Source organism: Symphalangus syndactylus, chromosome 5 (assembly GCF_028878055.3).
Source record: "Symphalangus syndactylus isolate Jambi chromosome 5, NHGRI_mSymSyn1-v2.1_pri, whole genome shotgun sequence".
Taxonomy (NCBI): Eukaryota; Metazoa; Chordata; class Mammalia; order Primates; family Hylobatidae; genus Symphalangus; species Symphalangus syndactylus.
The window spans coordinates 5,557,425-5,580,388 of NC_072427.2; the positions used below are offsets into that span (position 1 = coordinate 5,557,425).

The 22,964-nt window shown below is 48.0% G+C and overlaps 1 protein-coding gene across 4 annotated transcripts in view; it reads right to left on the reverse strand.

Moving 5' to 3' along the window:
• Positions 1-22,964, reverse strand: part of LRRK1 (leucine rich repeat kinase 1) — a 162,805-nt gene that overhangs the window by 60,991 nt on the left and 78,850 nt on the right. For all 4 annotated transcript variants that reach the window (XM_055277046.2, XM_063640037.1, XM_055277047.2 and 1 more), the window contains 6 exons: positions 9,089-9,315; positions 7,573-7,700; positions 7,307-7,470; positions 6,007-6,144; positions 3,742-3,854; positions 2,767-2,843 (listed from right to left, as the gene is read on the reverse strand). In XM_055277046.2, the coding sequence (XP_055133021.1) occupies positions 2,767-2,843; positions 3,742-3,854; positions 6,007-6,144; positions 7,307-7,470; positions 7,573-7,700; positions 9,089-9,315 (847 nt within the window). The remainder of the gene's footprint in view (positions 1-2,766; positions 2,844-3,741; positions 3,855-6,006; positions 6,145-7,306; positions 7,471-7,572; positions 7,701-9,088; positions 9,316-22,964) is intronic.

Consider the following 22,964-nt stretch of genomic DNA (forward strand, 5'->3'; position numbering starts at 1 on the left):
TAGTCTTTTTTTTTAAATCAATTTGTAAGCATTCTTTGTATATCAGGGACTTAAGCCAATTTGTGTTGCAACAATTTGTGTTGCGAATATTTCTTCTTAGTCTGTTTGCATTATGACTTGGTTTATGATGCTTCCCACTGAACACAATTTGTGAATGTTTATGAAGCCAATGATTTCAGTCTGTTTAAAAAATTATTCCTGGACTTTCCAACTAGATTTTAAAGATCTCCCTCATAGCCAAATTATACCTATATTCCTTAAATGTTATTGTTTTCTTTTTTTATACTTAAACCTGATTGTTGTAATCTAGTATCGTGTTCTTTCCCCCTTCCAGGCAGGAATACCAACACCGTTTATTAAAGCACGCAAGCATCCTTTTACACTAAGTTGAAATTCTGCATTTGTCATATATTATATAACAGTCCCCAACCTCTTTGGCACTAGGGACCGGTTTTGTGGAAGACAGTTTTTCCATGGACTGCAGCATTGGTGAGGGGGACGGTTTAGGGATGAAACTGTTCCACCTCAGATCATCAGGCGTTAGATTTTCATAAGGAGGGCACAACCTAGATCCCTCACATATGCAGTTCACAATAGGGTTCACGCTCCGATGAGAATCCAGTGCTGCCGCTGATCTGACAGGAGGTGGAGCTAATGCTCACCGGCCCACTGCTCACCTCCTGCTGTGTGGCCTGGTTCCTAACAGGCTGCGGACCAGTACCGGTTCGCTTCCTGGGGGGCGCTGGGGACTCCTGATATATTTCTATGTTTACTGAGGTCTATTTTTGAACTCTTTTATCTGTTCCACTGATATTCAGTCACATATAAATGCACACGCTCTTATGGGACAGATCTCTATGTGTATCATACTCAACACATAAGCACACCAGTTCATCCAAGAGCGTAGCCATGGCAGACTCCCTAGTTCACCTTCTGCAAATGTGTCCTGGCCTCTGTGGCATCGCTCCTCCCTACCTCATACTATCCGTACTTGCCAACATCCATCTATCAAACTGAAGAAGCAAGTTGTATTATGTTTAAAATGACTTGGATGTGGGTTCTGGTTTTCTGGGCCAGCATCCTGAGGGATAATTCTGTGAGCAGAGCTGGCTTTGGAAGTTGTAGCTTTGAGGTTAAGAAGCAGAGCTGGTTGTTTAATGAAAGGGACAGCTCCATACCTTCCCCTGTGTCTCACAGAAGATAATGGAACAAAAAGAGCTTGTTTCCCTAGACATACTCTGTGCTGAACTGGCCTTGCTGTGTGACCAGCACAAAAACTGGGAAAAGTTCTGTCTCTGTTGAGTTTTGGGGAAGGCTACAAGCTCCTATGTTGCCTTGGCCTCACCTCAGCCTGTGGGCCCAAAGGTGGCCGTGATCCATGTGGGCTTTGCAAGATGCCATCGTGTGGCAGTAGAGACTTAACAGCACTGAGCTGCTGGTCCAGGGCTGAAGTCCCACAGTCCTGGGATGAAACCTGGCTCTGCTACTGAGAAGCAGCCACACAGCCTGGGACAAATCAGTCAGTCCCTATGCCATGGATTGAACTGTGCCCCCCGCCCCCCACCCCCCACCGAATTCATATGTCGAAGCTCTAATACCCAATGTGACACTATTTGGAGATGGCATATTTGAGCTGTAATTAGGTTTAGATGAGGTCATGAGGGTGGGGCCCTTACGATGAGATTAACGTTCTTATGAGAAGAGGGGCCGGGCACGGTGGCTCACACCTGTAATCCCAGCACTTTGGGAGGCCGAGGCAGGCGGATCACTTGAGGTCAGGAGTTCAAGACCAGCCTGGCCAACATGGTGAAACCCTGGATATCTGAGAGGAGGCTGCCAGCACTGTCAAGGGCCAGCGAGGGCCTTCTTCCTGGCATCCTGTATTGCATTAAAATACAAAATTACTATTTGGAGATGGGATATTTGAGCCGTAATTAGGTTTGGATGAGGTCATGAGGGTGGGGCCCTTATGATGAGATTAATGTTCTTATGAGAAGAGGGGCCGGGCACAGTGGCTCATCTCCAAAAATACAAAAATTAGCCAGGTATGGTGGCACATGCCTGTAATCCCAGCTACTCGGGAGGCTGAAGCAAGAGAATAGCTTGAACCTGGGAGGCGGAGGTTGCAGGAAGCCGAGATCGTGCCACTGCACTCCAGCCTGGGTGACAGAGGGAGACTCGGTCTCAAAGAAAAAAAAAGAAGAGGAAGAGAGACCAGAGTCCTCGCTCTCTCCACTATCTCAGGACATAGAGAAGGATGCCAGGATGAAGGCCCTTGTGAGCCCGACAGTGCTGGCGCCCTCCTCTCAGATATCCAGCTTCCAGAACTGTGAGAAAGTGAGTGTCTGCGGCCGAAGCACTTTTTGGTATGGCAGCCGAGAGCTAAGACACCCTGGGAGCCTCAGTCTCCCCACGTGCAAAATGGGGAAACGTGGCCCATACCTCACGTCGTGAGGATGAGAGACTCTCACATACGTAACCTGCCTGGGGCACTGCCTGGTGTGTAGATCAGCTGCACATGTTAGCTGCTGGCATCCCTGGCCTCCACGCAGGAGAGTGGGGCTTGAGGATACGTGCGTGTCACACGTGGGACAGAAGGAACGGGCGCAGCTCATGTGCAGGGTTTTCATTTGAACATGGACATCTGTGGCATTGCAACAGGGCATTGAAGGGGAAGGCCCAAGATAAGGGCGATCCCCACTTTGGTGGAGCAGGAACCAGGCTACCCCCGCTGTCTCATCTGCCCATCTCCCAACCAACACACACCTGCCTCAGCCCCGGAGCGCTGGCGACCTCTGGTGGTGAAAAAGGCAATACGCTTTGTTTTCAGTCCATCTTCATTTCTGTGGGGAGGAAAAAGAGACAAAATTTGAGGACAGCGCGACAAAAACATTACTTTTGGCTGTGGTGTTATAATGCCAAGCCACGGACATAGGGAGACATTCATGTGCAACCCTTCAGGGCCTGGCAGGGGCGCACGCTGCAGTGGCGGCTGCCTTTTACACTGCCCCCGCCCCCCCCCCCCCCCCACAGAGGTCCTCTCCGGGGTGCAAGTTCCACCGTGATACTGCAGAAGTGGCCTTCTGCAAGTGAACGGGGGTGGCTGATCTTCAGAGGCTGGCTGGGCTCATCCCGGCTTTCCACCTATTGGAAGGCTTGGGGCTGGGTGCTTTTAGTCAATTCCATGTCCATGTCAGTGATCAGTAGAGACTTTTGAAAAGAATTACAGTTTGGGCTGAAGCGAGAGACAAGATTCTCCAGCAGACTAAAAATCAGAAATGAAAGGACACCATTAGGGGCTGTTGCCCCCAGATTCCTGTGTCGAAGCCCTAACCTCCAATTCCTCACAATGTGACTGTATTTGGAAACAGGGCTGTTAAAGAGGTAACTAAGTTAAAATGAGGTCATTAGGATGGACTCTAATCCAATCCGACTGGTGTCCTTGTAAGAAGAGGAGATTAGGTCACAGACACGAACAGAAGCCTGACCGCACCAAGACACAGGGAGAAGACGGCACCTGCAAGCTAAGGAGGGTGGCCTCAGGAGAAACCCACCAGGCCTGCGCACGCCTTCACCTCGGACTTCAGCCCCCAGGGCTGTGAGGCAGTGATTTCTGTGGTTAAGCCCCCAGCCGGCGGCTCAGCAGCCCTCGCAGACTGGCATGCCACCATTCCGAGGACCTGCTCGACCGCGGCCCCCACATGCTTTGGAACTGGCCAGGGAGGAGAGGCCCCTGCTTACTTGCCAAGTTGGTTTCTGGAGAGATCCAGGGTTTTGAGCTGCCTGCAGGTCCACTTCTCTTGAGGTGGAAGTGCCGCCAGCTGGTTCCCCTGTAACCTCAAGAACATGAGGGCCTGAGAGAGAGAGAGGGAGGGAGAGAGAAGCTAAGATGGTATCAGATACAAGAAGGGAGGGGAGACGGAAGAGCCAGTCAGTTCCCAACCACGCGCAGTCAAACGATTCCACCAAATTTCCTTCACATAGATCCCAGTTGTGTGGGGCCCAGCAGCCTCTTCAAACTCACGAAATGATATCAAACAGAGCGACGGGGCCATCTATGTACAGGAGCTCCTCCCTCAAAGGCAATGAGAGGCAATTATTCTAGAGTGAAGGGAGCCCAAGCAGCTGTCAGCATTAAGGATTCTTAAGAGTACCGATCATTGGTGGGTCTCTCCGGGGAAAGTGCCAGACTCTGCTGGTTTGGAGGACAACGGGTCACGGCTGGTGGGGGTGGCATGGGACATGCAGCACAGTGCTGGTGTCTGCCGCCTCCCGGTGGGTGGCCTCCTGGGCCGGCCCAGGTCTGGGAATAGGGGTAGCAGTGCCACCAAGGGTAACAGCCCTAGCCGCGTGCCCTCTGCTAGCCGACACAGTCCCAAGCTGGGCCCTTCAGGATTATCAGCATGTCTGGGGTGCCCCTCGTGGGTAGCCCTCCCTCAGCCCTACTGCAAACAGACCCTGCAGGGAACCCAGTCACCTTGCACCTGTAACATGTTTTATTCTTTTGTTATTATTTCTTTTTATTTATTTACTTTTTTAGAGATAGGGTCTTGCTCTGTTGCTTAGGCTGGAGTGCAGTGGTGTGATCATAGCTTGCTACAGCGTCAAACTCCTGGCCTCAAGCAATCCTCCCATTTTGGCCTCCCAAAGTGCTGGAAGTACAGTTCTGAGTCACTGTGCCCAGGTCTGAGCCATCATGCCTGGCCCATGTTTTACTTTACAGGAGTACCTTAGACATGCTATCTCCCTGCTTGAGGACATCACCACAGCCACCAACTATCCCACCCACAGAGGACGGCCACAGGCTGTTTGCTGCCCCACATCAAATTCTCTCCTCCTGGTGCTTCTGTCTCCTTCCTTGTTGAAGGGGCTCACGCCACCGCCCACCATCAGAACCACTGCAGCCAGCCCCCACCTGCTGAAATTCTGTGGAGACCCTGTCAGGTGCCAGGCCTCAGGGCCCCCCGAGCCCCCACATGCCCACCCACCCCTTCCCAGTGTGGAGAAGGAGATCTCGAGCAGACACATTCCCCGCAGGCCCATGGTGAAGCTCTGGACAAGGCTCTGCCTCTCCTGATTTGCTGCTTCTGGGCTTTGGGAGAAGCCGGAAAACCAAGCCTGCTAGTTGTCGGTGTGAAATACGAGAAGACAGACTCAGAACAGGGGCGCAAGGGCTGTGGACAGGCGTGAAGGCCGGGAGTACCCTGCGAGGAGTATGATGTGGGACCCCCCGGGGGCGCCCCCGCGTGGCTCCTTTCTTCTGAGAAGCGTGAGTCCTGTCCCCGGGTCCCTGGCTTTGCCCTGTGCTTGTCAGGAGCCTAGGACATGACAGCCCGTCCTCTCTGAGGACACACATGCTGAAGGGGCCTTCGCTGCCTTGTGGGGGTCGCTGCACACAAGAGGCTGCATCAGGCCTTGGAGGAGTGCCCGTGGGGGCCCTGGCAGTGGCCTGGCAGGACCGGGGGCTGAAGCCTGTGCAGGGTGGCCTGGGCACTCTGCCTGGGGGTCCACCACAGGGCCCCTGGTGAGGCTGCCCTGATGCCTTTAGCAGGCACTGATGGGGCCCCTTCTGGGGTTGGCCCTGAGCTCCAAGCAATGAGTGTGATCCTCCGCGGCCCGTCTGCCTGAGGACCCGCCAACCACCTAAAACAACCTGAAGCGAGAAGGCATGCGTGTTCTGGGGTAGGCACACAGGGCTCTGTGGACCGGCCCTTCCTGGAGCTCTCAGTGTCCACTCAGCCTCATATATGGGCAGGCCGTGGAATTAAAGTCCCGAGGGGTACAAACCATAACCCCACCACCACCTAACAGAGCTGCTTCTGCTGTCCACATTCCGCCCTCATCGCTGTTCATGGCCATGCATATTTTTGATCGCTGAACTTTTTCTTCACCTTTTCCCCTTATATTTGTCTCAGAAGCTCAGGGAAAGCACATATATTTCACTGCACCATGGAGCAATTTTCTCTCAAAAGCCGAAAATGAGAAAGAAAGGGCTATTAGGCTTACATCAAGCCGCAAAAGTCCCAGGGGAACTTCTTTGAGTGCGTTTTCTGAGAAATCCACATCCTTCAGGTGATTTTTCCAAAACACAGCCATTTTGTCTGGCAGACATTCCAGGGCATTTCTGGAAGCTTTACAACATTTCTAAGAGATTGACAAGAAAAAAAAATGTATATTAGTTAGCTCTTTACATGCAGTGGTGCCTGTGAGACTGTTTCCAAATTTGACGTTAAACATGGACCATTACAATAACGTCCTGTAATGAGGATGACTGAGTGTTGCTGGAAGGCTGCACACCGTCACTGTCCTTGTCCTCCCGCCCCTACTCCAAGGAAGGGACAGGAATGGGGTTTCCTGGGGGAGCTCATGGTCTTTTTTCTTCATTCCAGAACATCCAGCCCATTGTCCTTGGAAATAATGGAACAATTCAGGACCACACTGGAGTGAGAAGCTGGTTTCCCCTACACAAATGGCCCAACTAGGAATGTTAATGCCAGTGATGAAGAGTTTCCTGGTTTAAAACCAACAGCCATAACACACACACACACACATGCACACACACATACATTCTTCATGCTATTCCATTTGTTTTAACAAGCAAAATTCCCCAGATGCAGAAACAGCATTTAATCAGCAGTGCTATGAGTGCAGATTGATACTTTCTTTTTTTGAGACAGAGTCTTGCTCTGTCACCAGACCAGAGTGCGATGGTGAGATCTCGGCTCACTGCAACCTCTGCCTCCCCGGTAAAAGCAGTTCCCCTGCCTCAGCCTCCTGCATAGCTGGGACTACAGCCACGCGCCACCACGTCCAGCTAATTTTTTTTAAATTTTATTTTAGTAGAGACGGGGTTTCACCATGTTGGCCAGGATGGTCTCAATCTCCTGACCTTGTGATCCACCCACCTTGGCCTCCCAAAGTGCTGGGATTACAGGCATGAGCCATAGCGCCCGGCCTGATTTCTTACTCTTATGTGATAGTTGTCCTAAAAGAACTGAACCCTCCTTTTTTCAGGCATGACTCGTCCTGTGCCAGGGTGCAAGCTGTCCCTGGGTAAAGTACTGTGGGTGTTGCTGGGTGGCTCTTGAACCTGGAGCCAGGCAGGCTGGCTTTCAGGTGAGTCATCTGCCTGGGACATTTAGCCTCGCTGTATGCTGAGTGACGGTGCTACAATGTGGGAACCGGGTCCTTCTACCCGGCTTGGCTGCCGAGGGGATGAACTGACCTAATGCACCTGAGGGCTCTCTGAGGCTAGCTGAGATGCAGAGTTGACTGTGGCTTTCATGACTTCTGGTGTGATACTCACCAAAGGGCAGGCCCAAGGATCTGGAAACACCTTCAGGTTGTTTCTGGAGACATTCAGAGAATTGAGGGACTTGAAAGAGTGAAGGAACAGGGCAGGGAGTTCTGTCAACTTATTGTCAGATATATCAAGTTCCTGCAGCTTCCGTAAACCTATCCAGTTAGTGGCTAAAAAAAAAAAAAAAAAAACCACAAAGTATGAATTGGTAAAAATATCCCTATCAAGAAGAAAATGACTAATTCACTCAGGTCATTGATAAGAAAACATACCATTTTCTTCTTCAAACAATTTTTCTAAACAATTTTTTGAAGCTGTCAGTTTTTGAAGTTTTGAGAGGTGCAAGAATCCAGGAGGGAGGTGGGACAACTTGTTGCTGGAAATGTCAATTTCAAGTAGCCTGGGATGGAGAAGAAGGAAGGCAGGATCAGAATAAAGAGGGAAAACACCAAATTTACATATTTTTCTATAAACCAAGAGTTGTTTTTTTTTTTCTTTTTCTCCCTGTGCAAGGTTAAAGAGTGTGCATTGAAAATGTAGTGCATATGATTTTTAATTCATCTGAAGAACTCTTACTGTGTCCTGTGTAGATAAAGACAAATCTCTTATTGGTGGGCCCTGGCCCCGCTGATCAACAAGGATTCTAATCCTTCGCATGCATGTAATAGCAAAATGAGTAGGTTCCCTTAAAGCTGCTGAGACCACAGAGCAGGGCTTTTAACCTTCTGGACCTGTCCATCTGGCCCAGGTGAAGGGCCTCACTTGGACGGCACTTGCTCTTTAAGTTCTGGTGTGCAGGCTTCTTTGCCGTTCTCACTTGGGAGTCCCATGGGTTAATGCCTACCCCAAGCTCTTTCCAACATTCTTCACCCTTACTTCACTTAGAGCCTTCGTTTTTCATTTTAAAAATCAATTCAACCCTTTATGGAATGAGGACTTGCAGTTATGTGTCCTAAAGAAATCAGGCCAGGTGTGGTGGCTCATGCCTGTAATCTCAGCACTTTGGGAGGCCGAGGCAGGCGGATCATGAGGTCAGGAGGTCAAGACCATCCTGGCCGACACAGTGAAACCCCGTCTCTACTAAAAATACAAAAATTAGCTGGGTGTGGTGGCATGTGCCTGTAATCCCAGTTACTCGGGAGGCTGAGACAGGAGAATTGCTTGAACCAGGGAGTTGGAGGTTGCAGTGAGCCGAGATTACACCACTGCACTCCAGCTGGGCAACAGAGTGAGACTCTGTCTCAAAAAAAATAAAAATAAAAATAAAAAATAAAGAAATCAACTAAGATCATTCCTCCTTCCATGCAAGCTCAGGGGTAAGGCTCAGGTCTCCCCCCAGGGCCTCCAGAAGAAGCAAGCCTGGACTGCCCACACTGTCCACCTGCTGCCAGAGTCCTGCGGAGTTAACCCTTTCTCTGAGGCCCTTCCCACTTTCCCTGGAAGGTAGAGTAAAAGCTGGTGCCTCAGAGCCCCATTGCATCCACCAGCGTGGGAAGGTTTGGCTGCCCTCATCTGATTCCTGGGCAGGACCTAGATGAGCATCTCAGGGAAAGCATTTGCACGTCCACGGGTGGGCTGTGTCAACTTGGGCCAGACAAATGATCCCGCTAAACCTCTCTGTTTTAACCTGAAAAGGAGGCTTGCCTGCAGGCAGGCAAAACTCCTTCTCCTGTTTTAGCCAGAACGTTTTTCCCTCCCAAACCACAAAATACAACCCGGGAGCATTTGCAGGAGCACAACGGTGACAGCAGGGTCACTCGCGGCTCCGTTCACACCCCGGGGAGCCACCTGGAACAGATGATTTCGTCCGATGACTGCACGCCAGGCAGCTCCCCCAGATGGTTGTCCGAGAGGTTCAGCTTCCGGAGGTTGATGAGGCCCCAGGGGATAACCGAGGGGAGGGTCGCCAGGCAGTTGGCAGAAAGGTCGAGCTCCGTGATCTGGCAGGAGATGTCTATGAGCCAGTCTAGGTCTACCCAGGGCAATCTGAGATGGGACCATTTCACACGGAGAGCCTGGTGGTGGAGAGAAGGGAAAAGCACGTGTGGAGGGTGAGTCCAGGGCCCACATGGGCTTGGAATAAAGCAGGGGTTAATGCAAGCGCGCGTCTGTGTGCCTGCTCCAGCCGGGGTCCCAAGAGGCCTGCACATGTCCTTCTCGGCCCCCAGCACCTGCCACGGTGGTGGGCGCAGAAGAGCTACCTGTTCCCATCTGCACCTGCATCTCACAGGCACTGTGCACGGCTCCTGCAAGTCACCCTCCAACCTCCAGGGGGCGCTGGTGGGCGTGGGCTCAGTGCCGCCCCTTCAGAGGCGGCTCACAGGGAGGGAAGAAGCGCAGCAGAAATTGCCCACGCGTAGAGGAGACCACTGAAGCCTACAGGCGCCTCCCCCAGACTGGAGAAGAAAGCTAACTCCCAAACCCAAGTCTCTGACCTCCCTTCAAGGCCGCCTTTCCTGTGATTAGAGGAGCTGCCGCCTGCAGCTGCCTGCACCGCGCCAGGGTGCTTGGTGGACGGGCTGCTTTCAGAGCAAGCCGGTTATACAAACAGACGATGGCCACACAATATATATAAAAAATAGAACTCTCACCCACAACCCACAGTGACCTGCCTAGGAAACCAACCTCTTTATCTATAGTAAATAGCCCAGGAAGCCAGTCTCTTGCAAGAGGCCAGCTTTTTATTTTTTTTTTTTTTGAGATGGAGTCTTGTTCTGTTGCTCAGGCTGGAGTGCAGTGGCGCGATCTCGACTCACTGCAACCCCCGCTTCCCAGGTTCAAGCGATTGTCCTGCCTCAGCCTCCTCAGTAGCTGGGACTACAGGCGCCCGCCACCATGCCTGGCTAATTTTTGTATTTTTATTAGAGACAGTGTTTCACCATTTGGTCAGGTTCAGGCTGGTCTCGAACTCCTGACCTCAGGCAATCCACCCACCTTGGCCTCCCAAAGTGCTGCAATTACAGGCATGAGCCACTTCTTATCTCTAGTAACAACCCGGGAAGCTAAACCATCATTTCCGTAAAAGTTAGTCTAAAATGGCCAGGACTTGGTTAATAACTGACAGATTCTCTAATTTTTGTCCTCACTTTCCATTTAGGACCAACCCGAGAGAGCCAACTTTGCACCTCTACCAACCCCATAGGATGCCCAGCCCGCAGCGAGCCCCCCAGCTTCCCCACGCCAACAGCCTCCAGGCAGGAGACACCCGAGGCCTTCCCTTTGTCCCACTAGAAAGCTCCCACTCGTCTGCCAGCCTGTGGGTCTCTGCTGCACGCAAGTGATGGTGGCTGGTGCCCTTGCTGTTGAAGTCCTGCTAAACAAAATGTCTTCGCTCCTCTCATTTCTCATTGGTCTTCCTTTATTTCCACAAGAGGGAGTCAGAAGGGCCATTGGTTTGCTGGCTTGGGGACCTGCCAAAGGGACCTGGTGAAATACATCAGAGCAGGACTTTTCTCTTTCTTCTTATTATTGAAAAATATTGGGCTCAGTCAGGTTTCCGGGGAGAGGAGATCTGCTTTTGGGTCTGTTTCTTCGAAGCAACTGGAAATCCGTATTGGAAAATTAGAGGAGCAGAAATATAAACAAAAATTAGTGCAAATGGGAAAATGTAACAAGCAGAGGCTGCGAGAAAGGTCCCAGTAATGTGGGATAAACTCCTCTCAAAAATTGGCGGCAGTTGACAGGCATCCTTATTTGGCCACTAGATGGTGATGAGTGCCTGTCTTTAGCTCCTCCTTCGCCACCTCCAGGAATTGGGAAAGACTGGGTCTACACCCTCTCAAAGCTCTGGCCTTTGAACCAGAGGAATGAGGGACTCTGTCGCTGTCTGTCTGTCTGTCTCTCTCTGTCCACATGGATGAAAAGGCAAGGGCAACACTGGATCTTAGGTCAGGAGAGGAGATTCTGAGCTGATTTTTTTAGACAAGTCACTTAATTGCCCTGGGGCCTGTTTCATTGTTACTGTTTTACTCCCTACATTTTTTAATTTTGAAAATTTTTTTAAACCTCAGAAAAGTTGCACTAGGACACAGTGAATACCTATGCACTCTCCACCTCAACTCACTGATGGTTAAAACGCTGTCACATCGGCTTTTGGTCCTCTTTCTCCACACAAATACACACGCTTTTTATGTGTGGATGAATCATTTGCCAGTAAATTATACATCGTGATGCTTCACCCGTAAATACTTCAGCATGTATCCCTGAAGAACAATAATATTTTTATACACGACAGCCGTATAATTATCATTTTCAGTAAGTGTAACATCAATACGATATTATTAAGTTCACAGCCCATGTTCAAATACTCTCAATTATCCCAGAAATGTGGTTTATAACTATTTTGTGTCCTGATCCGGGATCCCATCACAACTGCATGACATTGCAGTCCCACACTGCATTACATTGTATGTTCCTTTACTTTTCTTTCATCTAGAAGAGTCTTCACACCTTGTAATGCTTTTTTTTTTTTTTTTTTTACATTGTCGTTGCATTAAGTCCTGGAACTTTTAGCCTCTTCATCAGGGAGCAGATGCTGGTGTGTTTCACTGCCTGTCTTATAGAATATCCCATAATCTGAATTTACTCAAGTTTTTTCTAAAGTTTAGATTAAAGTTAGCTATTCTGGGCAACAACCTTAGAGTCTAGTCGAGTGGTTCCCACTAAATCCCACCCGGGGCACCTGATATCAGGTGTTCCTGCTACAGGTGGTGCCCTGTTTGGTCTCATGGTTAAGGTGGTATCTGTCAGTCCCTCCTTTGTAAAGGCTAACATTACACCCTTCGTGATTAGTACACAATCTGGGGGGGTGATATTCTGAGACTATGTGACAATTCTGTGTTTCTACATCCTCTTGCCCCAAGGCTTTAGCCTCCGTTGCTGATCCTGGCCTGAATCGATTAGTATGATGATGGTAGCAAAGAGAAAGTTTTGCTAAAGCTACCTTTCTTTCTACATGTATTACCTGGCATTCTTCTGTACAGAAAAGCATTGCCTCCTCACCTCTTTAAGTACCACTAGGGACTCATGGATTCTTTTTTTTCCCAAGTATCATTTTTTGACACCCAAGTCATCCCCAGTTTGTCCAGGGGGAGCCCCATTTGGGTGGGAGAGAGCCCCCTGTGTTCCTGTGACATATCCTATCAATTTGGGGGTACCTCCTTACTTCCTGGCAAAACAAGATCTTCCAGTCTCCTCTTGTACTTTCTAAGCCCAGGCCTTGATTCCCTTTAGCAAAAATTGGTATTTAGAAACCAAGATCTGGGTGTGAGGTGTGCTTATCACTGCTGGGGTGTCACTGCTTCTCAGCCCATTGATGGGACACAGCTCTGTATTTAACATGAGTGCGTTCTGATGCCTCTGATTCAATGCAGCAAAGTGTGTTTTTTCCCTAATCTTTCCAGAATCCACAATTCACGATTGTATCACTCTTCATTCCATTATCTTTAGTTTTAATCTGTTAAATAAGTAGTTTGGATTAGATGATGCCTAGGTCAGTTCTCGTCCCAATATTTTTTCTGGTGGTCATCTTGCAAAGTACAGTGGCCTTCCATGAGGAGTCTTTGGATAAGCACGACAGTCAGCCCGGCAACAGGCTGACAGGAAGGTCACCATGTGAACTTGGCAAGGCCAGGTCAAAAAAGGCTCCACAGGGTCTGTCTGCCTCTCCTTCCTGGATTCACAGAGACACACCCAGGTCTCAGGGGCAAGGGCCAGACAGCTGAACGTGGAATCAAGGTGTCCAGATTGCAGTCCAACCCTCTCCACTCACTCTGCATGGCCAGTATGGTCTTTCAGCATTGAATGGTTTGTACCCAAACTGAAATGGCAGCCAAATGCAAGATGCAGAGGAGGCTGGTTATGGTTCTGGCTTTGACAACAAATCTTAAGTCTCTATTAAAAATCTTTATATAAAACTCTGGGGACCATCATAAAATAAGACAACAGCAAATAATCAAATTATTACTGTAACATGACCCAATTATGGTACAAATCCCTTGGGAAAGGGCTTAGGTGTGGCTGTCCTTACAACAGCAGCCTCCACATCCCCTGAGCTGGGGCTGGAGCCCTGAACTGCAGGAGGAGCAGGGGCTCAGCCTCAGGCTGCTTAACTAACTCCACATGAACTCTGGGCAAGTCACAGTGGAGATGAGCACTTTTTTGGGCTCTGTCCAGCTTGAGACCCTTTGTATTAACCTCCCCACTGATCTGTGTGGCACTGACTCAGCTCACATTCCTTTTGCTGTGGCAGACAGCATGGCCAACCAGAACCCAGACTGCACACCCCACAGTGCAGTGCAGAGCCCTGCCTGGCTGCCTCTGCAGCTCAGTCTCATACCCACTCTGCAGCAGACACTAAATCAGTGTCTGTGAGCCGAAGAGATTCAAGCCACCAAGACCTGCAAGCTATCCACTCTGTGTACTTCTTACCAGATCAATCATCCTGAAATGTCAAAGTCTGCGCAAGACCTTTCGGCTTTCCCTAGCCCACTCAGCCTTTAGCAGAACATCCAAAGTCCTTCCTTTGCAGCCTCACAGCCCCCCAGTTGGCTCCAACCCACTTTTCCCACTTTATGTCTTCCTGCCTGTTTCATAGCTTCTCCCTGCCCGCCCAGAGCAGCCTCTGAACTATAGTGATACCCTTTGCCTTCCTACTGGCAGTGATTTGTGGGGTTAATTTATTCTGGGTAAAAGAAATTAGGGGAAGGGGCACACTCCCAGGGCAGGGGAATTCAAGGCCAAGGAAAAGCTGCCAATCAAAGCGCAGAAACTGCTTGTTCATAAATCAACTGCAGGGCTCACAAAGTAGGCCCAACATTGACACTTGTAGGAAGGCTTTGGGGGCCACAAGGGTGTAGCTGTGCTGTTGGTAACTGACTGCGCCATGTGCTCAAGGGGCTGCCGGGGTGCTCGGGGCTGCCGACCTCCCCCGCCTCCCTACTGGAATGTGGGTTATCATGGTGACCAAAGGGGCCAAGACGGGAGGACAACATGGGAAGTACAAGGCAGGCTGGGCCTGGAGCTAAGAGGGTGATATGGTTTGGCTGTGTCCCCACCCAAATCTCATCGTGAATGAGAGAATTATGGGTAGCCCCCATAATTTCCATGTGTTGTGGGAGGCACCTGGGGGAAGATAATTAAATCATGGGGCGGTTCCCCCATACTGTTCTCATGATAGTGAACAAGTCTCATGAGATCTGATGGTTTTATAAGGGGAAACCCCTTTCACTTGTCTCTCATTCTCTTTCTTGCCTGCTGCCATATAAGACGTGCCTTTCACCTTCTGCCATGATTGTGAGGCCTCCCCAGCCACGTGGAACTGTGAGTCCATTAAACCTCTTTTTCTTTATAAATTACCCAGTCTCAAGTATGTTTTTATCAGCAGTGTAAAAACAGACTAATACAGAGGGTCTTTGCATACACCCCTTAGAGTGGACCTCCTTTCTCCTCTTGGAGACAGCAGATGGTCCCTGTTCCCAGAGCTCTTTCTAGGCTTACACCCACGCGTCTCTGCAGGACTGATACCCAATAAACTCAAGCCAGGAGGGAAGTGGTAAAAAGCATGGTGGTAGTGTGAGGTGAGTAAAGTGGCCGAGATTCTGCAGATGAGGCTGGTCTCTGTTCACGCTGTGTGCTGTGACATGATGAAGGAGAAACACAACCCTTCTCACCTCTGCGCCCTACTCCATTTACTCTCTCCTGGAATTCACGGTCCCCTCCCTCTCATCCAAATCCCATTCCTCCTGCAAGCCCTGGGTCAGGGATCCCCATCCTCCCCCGAACAAGTGCACATGTTACTATGCTGTAACAGGGATGCTGTCTTGAACTTGTGTCTGTACATTCAGCAACACTTTCTTAGTATTGCTATGTGTAAACCATTCTGCCAGGCACTGGGGTGGATATGAAGATGCAGAGGCTGCAGACAGAACCGACACTCAAGTAGCTTATGGTTCAGAGGGAAGAGGCGTGCCTATGTGTGTGTGGGGGGGTGTGCATGGGTGTGTATGTGTGCCCACCTGGCTGCCCTAACTCAAGGGTTTCCTGACCTTCATAGACTCAAACAGCATGTGATGCTGACCACCCAGCCAAGAAAGAATGCTTGTAGGGAAACCTCCCATGCTTCCTCTGGGGGTATTGCTTTATCAGAAGAAAATCGTCAGTAAGAAATAAGTGGCTGTGTGTACCACTGATTTCCCTCAACATGAGAAAGAGGAGAAAGCAGATGTTGCCAGTTCCCAGAGCTCTCTGTAGGCACATACCCACTGTGCTTCTGTAGGACTGACATCTGATAAATTCAAGCTGGGAGGGAAGTGGTAAAAAGCAGAAGCCTGGAAAAATGTTGACACTCAGAAAACAGACATGCTTGGAAATGGTTTCTGGGCTGGATGGAGGTTGAAAAATCTGTACAATTTCTACCTGGTCTGGGGCTAGTCTGAAAACTGATTTACAAAAGTTATTTTCTTTTCCAAGCACAGACATTATAGGGTGCCCAGGTGTCCACAAAGTGGCAGATAGAAACGAGAAAAAATGCACAATTAAAAAAGTTCTCCAGGGCTGGGTGCGGTGGCTCATGCCTGTAATCCTAGAACTTTGGGAGGCCGAGGCAGGTGGATCACTTGAAGTCAGGAGTTCACGATCAGCCTGAACAACATGGTGAAACCCTGTCTCTACTAAAAATATGAAAAAATAACCGGTGTGGTGGTGCACACCTGTAGTCCCAGCTACTTGGGAGGCTGAGGCAGAAGAATCACTTGAACCCGGGAGATGGAAGTTGCAGTGAGCTGAGATTGCACCACTGCACTCCAACCTGGGTGACAGAGCCAGATTCCATCTGAAAATAAAAAAATAAATAAAAAAAAAGATGTTCATGCACTTGACATTAAAACCTAGCTCTTCCGGCCCTGAAGCCATCATTAGCCCTCATTATTTATTTGCGTTTAGTCTGGGCAGAATCACAATAAACAAGATTCTGAGAGAGCAAAGCCAGCAATTATATAACCCTATGCATGAAGGCTAAACTACAAAATCAAAGACAGCTGGTTAAGGAGAAGCCATCAATTCAACACAGCAGTGGTTAAGCTCCACCCACCCTATCACAAACAGATGGAGAATGTGTTCATGTTGGTTTTTTCAACCAAGAGCCCTTTAAATTGCAGTCCGAGTAAAAGCAAGTACCACTTTCTCCAGAAGGCTCAGTGCAATGATTTCAGGAACTTGTTTTCCATGGCAGTGGTAGTGACTTGGATTGCTTTCACGAAGGATTAGGTGTATTTAAGGGCAACTGGTTCATTAGAGACTGATGTGTAAGAAGGATCTCATCTGGTGATGGAGGCTGCCGTTCGGGAGGGTACTAGACACATTTACATGATGCTTCTTGGAGATGTTAGCCATAAAATTGTCACAGTGAATGAAGCACTGCCCCACAATGACATATCTTATGTCTTTATATCAGTGCAAACCTATTAGTTGAAGAAAAAAATTGTTCAATGAAGAGCTGGCATCTACAAAACTTTTAGCCTGGTTTGAACCTCAGCAGATGTGACTGGCACCCCAGCCCAGTGCAGACTCAGAAAAGGATTCCTGGCCCCTGTGACATATGCACACAGGTGTGCCCCTGTACCATTCTGTGGGGTCAAGAGCAGCCTTGCCAGAGTGACGCTGTAATGTTAGCTCCTTGCTAGGTCTCACTGACCCCACAGCAGAATTCATAGCTCTTCCTGTGTCTCCAGCTCCTTGTTCGTGTCAGTTGGTCAGTATTTTGCTTATGGCTCATGAGTAAGAATCTTCCCCCCCTAGAAACTGTAGATCCCTTCAGAGCACAGACTATGGGCTCAGTGACAAAAGGGCACGCCACAGTAAAAGCAGTTAATACGTATCTATTCAATGAAGACACATGTTACAATGGGGGGAAATACGCAGAAAGTTCTTGAACTTGTCAATTCTTGGCCCATACAAACCCCAAGTCTTTCTTTCTGCAGTTAAGCAAAGATTCCTGGGACGGTGCCTTCTCCTTGTTGAACCAGCCAGTAAGACAAGAGCCACATTCTGATAGGCAGAACAATAAGAACAACCGAACAGCCAAAGGAGCTGCAAAATCAATGAGTCTAATCTAAGATGAAGAGACTCACTCAAAGGCCTGGAGAACATGCCAAAAGAAGCCCTGAAAACACAGATGCTCAGAGCAGCAGGCCCAAAAAATGGCATCTGAAGGCTCATCCCAGGTTATCTGCATGACGCCAATGATTACAGTAGAGAAGAGACGATGGCTGCAGAGAGGGTCTGTGCACTGATGTCCACAAGCTGAAGGTAAATTTCAAGGCTACAAATGTTCTCTGGGAACCCAGACCATCAGAAGGGGCCCTGAGTGACAGGGATTCAGTGACAGAGAATTGGCAACACCAGAGACAGCAGCTCTGTCCCAGCATCTTTGTGCATGTAAAGGCCACAACAGAACCAAAACAAACTGTGCCTCATCTCTGCTCCCAGGAGAAATACTCACTGTGGGTTTTCTAAACACCTACTTCTCAAGTCCCTGCACCCTGGTGGAGACAAGCTCTTGAGGAGAAAGGAGGCATTTAAAATGGGAGGATGAGAAGGACACTCTACCTTGACTGGCCGTCTACCTGGCATCTAAGGTGGCCTATGGTAGGTGGGTCCAGGCCAAGGGCAATGAAGTGAAGGCAGCAAGGCTGGTGTGACAGGTTGCAGTGTGTCCCTCCAAAAAGATATGCTGAAGTCCTAACGCCCTGTACCGCGGAATGTGACTTTAATTAAAAACAGAGGTCATCTAGCCAAAATGAGGTTATTGTGGGGGCTATCATCCACTATGACTGGTGTTCTTATGAAAAAGGAAAAACTTGAACATAGAGGCAGACAATGGGAAGACGATGTGAAGACACAGGGGGAAGTTAGCAGATGACTGGGGAGATGTGGCCACAAGCCAAGGAGTGTTGGGGACCGCCAGCAGTCCCCAGCAGCTGGAAGGGGCAGGGAAAGACCCTCCCTCAGGGCTTCCAGGAGAAGCCGACCCTTCCAACACCTTGACCATGGACTGCTGGCCTCCAGGACTGTGAGAGAATAAATTCCTGTTGTGTTAAGCCACCCAGTTTTGGGTGCTTTGTTACAGCAGTTCTAAGAATTCAGATGGTAATGAGTCAAAGGAAGAGAGAGGAGGTTGGGACCTGAGAGCTGGGAACATTCTGTTGACAAAGATTATGGTCACCATCACACAGATAACAAAAGGAAAGGCAAGGAACAGACTCTTAGAAAGCCAAAAGCATTCCTGTTAAGTAGATTAGAAATGTAGTTTTAAAAGGTAATGACAGTGACAGAAAAATCAGCTATTAAATTTGGGGAAAGCCTGTGAGGACTCTCTGATGTAAATGGAGAATTTCAGAAAGGACTTGAGAATAACTACCACAGGGAGTAGGGAAAGGAGAGACAAGAAAATGGGGGACAGTTTCCTTCTAATCTTAGAGGGGTTTACCCAGTTAAATAAAAGACTAAATGAGATAATAACAATGAAGTCAGTTTTGACAATAGCATGTCTGTTAAAAATATTGTAAATATCAGAATTAGTGGTTGGCTGCTAATATGTTTAAACAAAGAAAGGAAATATTACCATAGAAACCAGATAAATGAGAAACCTAAGCACAAAAATAACTTACAAGAAACACTTCTGATCATATATTAAACAATCAACATATAACAATCTGTATTAAACAATCGTAACAATCTGTGGCTACAAGTCCAGACTCTAGGCAAACAATCTGGAAGTAGACATGTAAGATTTACTTACCAAAATAAAAATTATCAGTGACACAATCAGAGAAAAAACAAACATTGTATGAAACAAACAAGGGAAATAAAGCATCAGCTCCCAAAGTCTCCTAATTCAATATAATTTTTTCCCAGTCAAATATTTCAAATAACAAATAGTCCCTATGTTATGTAAGTGGTTCCCTAATACAGGACTCATTTCATTTTATGAGTCAAAACCAGTTACTTTGCAAGGGCCATTAAAATTCCAGCCCAATTACATGTACGTACATGGATACAAAACTGCAACAAAATATTTAATCAGCTACAACTAAACTCAGAGATTTAAGTTCTCCGGCCAGGTAGGGTCTACACAAAGACAACGGCATGGCAGTAATTTAGCCAGAAGCACAGCACACCCTATCAGAGAGAGAAACTGAGCTCTTCTTTTAAGCAAGTGAATGCCAAAAGATGTGTTTAGTAAAATTCATCACTTTTTCTTTGCTAAAATTCTTAAAAAACAGGTAGAGAGGTTTTTAAAACAAAAAGCAACATTGTACTTTTTTTCTGTAGTATTTCAGTCATTTCTTTTAAAAATAGGAAACTTACAAGAAATCTCCTGTCACTAGTTCCAACTTAGGAATTTTGCCAATAGCTATTTGAGAGAGGGAAAAAAATGCAACAAATAAAAATATGGTGTCTGCAGTTAACTAAGTTACTTGCTTTCGAGAGAACCCTCAGTTTTCTCAAGTTGTAAATAAAGACAAGACTTCCACCTCACAAGCTGTATAAGAGATTAAAATACAGTGTTTGGCAAAGTACTTTTTTAAAGCTATGAGGCCCTATGTAAACAGAAGGGAGGTTATTGCATACAAAAATTTCAACCATCCACCCATTCATTCATCCATCCATCTGTCCACCCACCCACCTGTTCATCCATGCAACCACGCAATCATCCACCCACCTATCTACCCACCCATCTATCCATCCATTCATCCATCCATCCATGCAACCATGTAACCATCAACCCACCCGTCTACCCACCCATCTATCCATCCATCTATCCATTCATCCATCTACCATCCTCCTATCCATCCATGCAACCATCCACTGACCCATCTGTCTATCCAAGCAACTATCCATCTATCCACCCATCCACACACCCACCCATCCATCCATTTTCTACCTACCCACCTATCCATCGTGTTCCAAGTCCTACACCGGGGGCAAACACAGGGTGAGCAAAATTGGCCAAGGTTTCTGCTTTGAGGAAGCTTCCAGTCATGTGGAGAAATTGATTAAAGAAGAATGTCACCCAAACAGATAACCCAAACTTTGTTTAGTGCTTTGAATAAAACTGACAGGGAGCTCTGAGACATAGAAGGTTGGGGTGGGGGCGAGTGACCAGGCCTCAGGGTTAAGGAAGGCCTTCCTGAGGATATTGCTTGGGGATCTGCAGAGTGTCCTGGGTCAGGGAGGAGCAGTGTGCCGAGTGCCGAGTGCTGAGTGCTGAGTGCTGAGGAGGTAGGCTCGCTTTTTCCTGGCTAGGTGTGGTCTGCTTGCTGGTAGAGTATGGATGGTATAGTCTTTCCCCGCCACCAGATATTTTGGCTTCCTTTTTTTTTTTTTTTTGAGACAGAGTCTTGTTTTGTCATCCAGGCTGAAGTTCAATGGCACTATCTCGGCTCACTGCAACTCTGCCTCCCAGTTTCAAGTGATTCTCCTGTCTCAGCCCCACAGTAGCTGGGATTATAGGCATGCACCACCACACCCAGCTAATGTTTGTATTTTTAGTAGAGACGGGGGTTTCACCATGTTGGCCAGGCTGGTCTCGAACTCCGGACCTCAGGTGATCCACCACCTTGGCCTCCCAATGTGCTGGGATTATAGGCGTGAGCCACCGCACCCAGCACACGTTGGTTTCTTTCCCCCATGTCTTCTTATCATAAACAGCAGTGCTGTGACCCTGTTTGTGGCAATCACTATTGATTTCATTTGAATTATGTCCTAGAGGTATTCTTCAGAAAGGAAATCTTGAATTCAGAACAGTTCACTGGGAGAAAAGAGGTTTATAGCTTTTGCCGCATGATGCCAATTACTTTCCACACATATGGAACCAATTCACGGCGCCAGCAGCAAGACACTGGTGTGTCCGTTGCTCTGTGCTCTGCCAGATGTCTTACTCAGTGTGTATATTTATTTTTGCTGGTTTAATAGGTGTGTGACAGTACTTGCAAGCTGTTTTCATTTGAATTTCTGTAATTGCCAGTGATGTTGTGTATGTTTCCATGCCACGATTTACTGCTGGTGTTTTCTTACATGTAAATTAACTGTTCATTTCTCTCAAATTTTTACTTAGTGGAATCTGCGAGCAATGCGACCGCCAGGGCAAGGGTCTGGCCATCACTGCCAAGGCCCAGGCATCTGGCAGGTGATCTATGAAGTTTGGCTAAATTAAATTCAATCATCAGCTGACATGGAATTGCACCAATGATCTACTTTGGATTTAAGTGTTTGTCAGTTATTTTTTCCGAAATATTTTCCATGTCTTTTTAAAATTATGTTTTAGTATAAATAATTTTGCTTTAATATTCATGTTATTTCTGATCATATATCTTCATATATGTTTAGAAATTGAAAGGCAATTATCTCCCTCTTATAACTGGGATAAACATGCTTTTAAATATATATGTCTCTATAGATATAAGATCTATAGATATGATTATATATTATATTAATTATATTAATAATCGTATCTATAGATATGCATATCCTGATGAGTTTTCAAAGCTTAATGCTAACTTGTCTAGAATCCATTTGCATCGTAATGAACCTAAATCTCTATGCTGATATCCAACTGTTCTCACAGCCTTGGATAACGTTTCTTACTCTTATTCTCTTTCTCATTCTTTTCTCATTACATCTTCTAGTTTGTCACTTAAGTTCAGATAATAGTTTTTCTGTTTCTGCCTGTCTAGCTTAATCATTTTTCTCTGTTGTTAACTAAATACAAGTGATTGACATGCTCACGCTTTGCAGGATGTCTTAAAATCCAGTAGGACGACAGGAACACTGGACTGAGAAGCCATGCGCTGTTCCCCTTCACTTATTCTGCCACGTGACCCTGGCTACCCATGTTCGAGTTCTACGAAGCACTAACATGCACGTGGATAGCATCACGTTTGTCTCCTATTCCACAGGGAAAACATATGGGCAGAGGAAGAGGACAGGGGAAGCTTCAGTATTTGGAACCTGGAGAAAATGGGCATGTGTGGGACAATGGACTGAATTGTTCACCAGGACACAAGTGGAATTGGTGGAAGGATGCTGGGAACAGTCCGGGGTTTACTTACATGACTCTCAGAGGGTAGGGAAAGGGCCTTGTCTTCTGTTCACACAAGCGATTGTGGAACAGGCCAGGCCAGGAGGAGTCAGGGTCCATGCCCCAGCCCTGGATCTTACCATGGGGGCCTTGCTGGGCCAGGCTGAATTCTGGGAACGCCAGTACCCACGTTGGCTCCTACGGCAGCACCGCCCGCTGAGAAGAGGGTATGTGGCACCAGGGCGGTGGTGATAGGTGCAGAAGTGCTCTGCAATGCACAAAACTGGAATAACACTCTCTGCACCAAATGTGAGGTCCTACCTAAGACAGGGGTGTTCCCCAGAGGCCTCAGGTGTCCCTCGGGAAAGGCCACCAGCCCCCGGCCATCAGGCACTCTCATGAGCACGCAGCCCTGGCTCAGCTGCCTCCAGCAGCAGCTTGCATGGCCCCAGTAAAACGCTTGCCTTAACTCTGAGGATATGCAGCTGGGCAGCTTGCGCTCAGGGCACTGACACACAGACACGAAGGGTGGGGCACCAGGAACTTGTAAGCTACATATGCCGGAACTGATCCAAAAAGTAATAA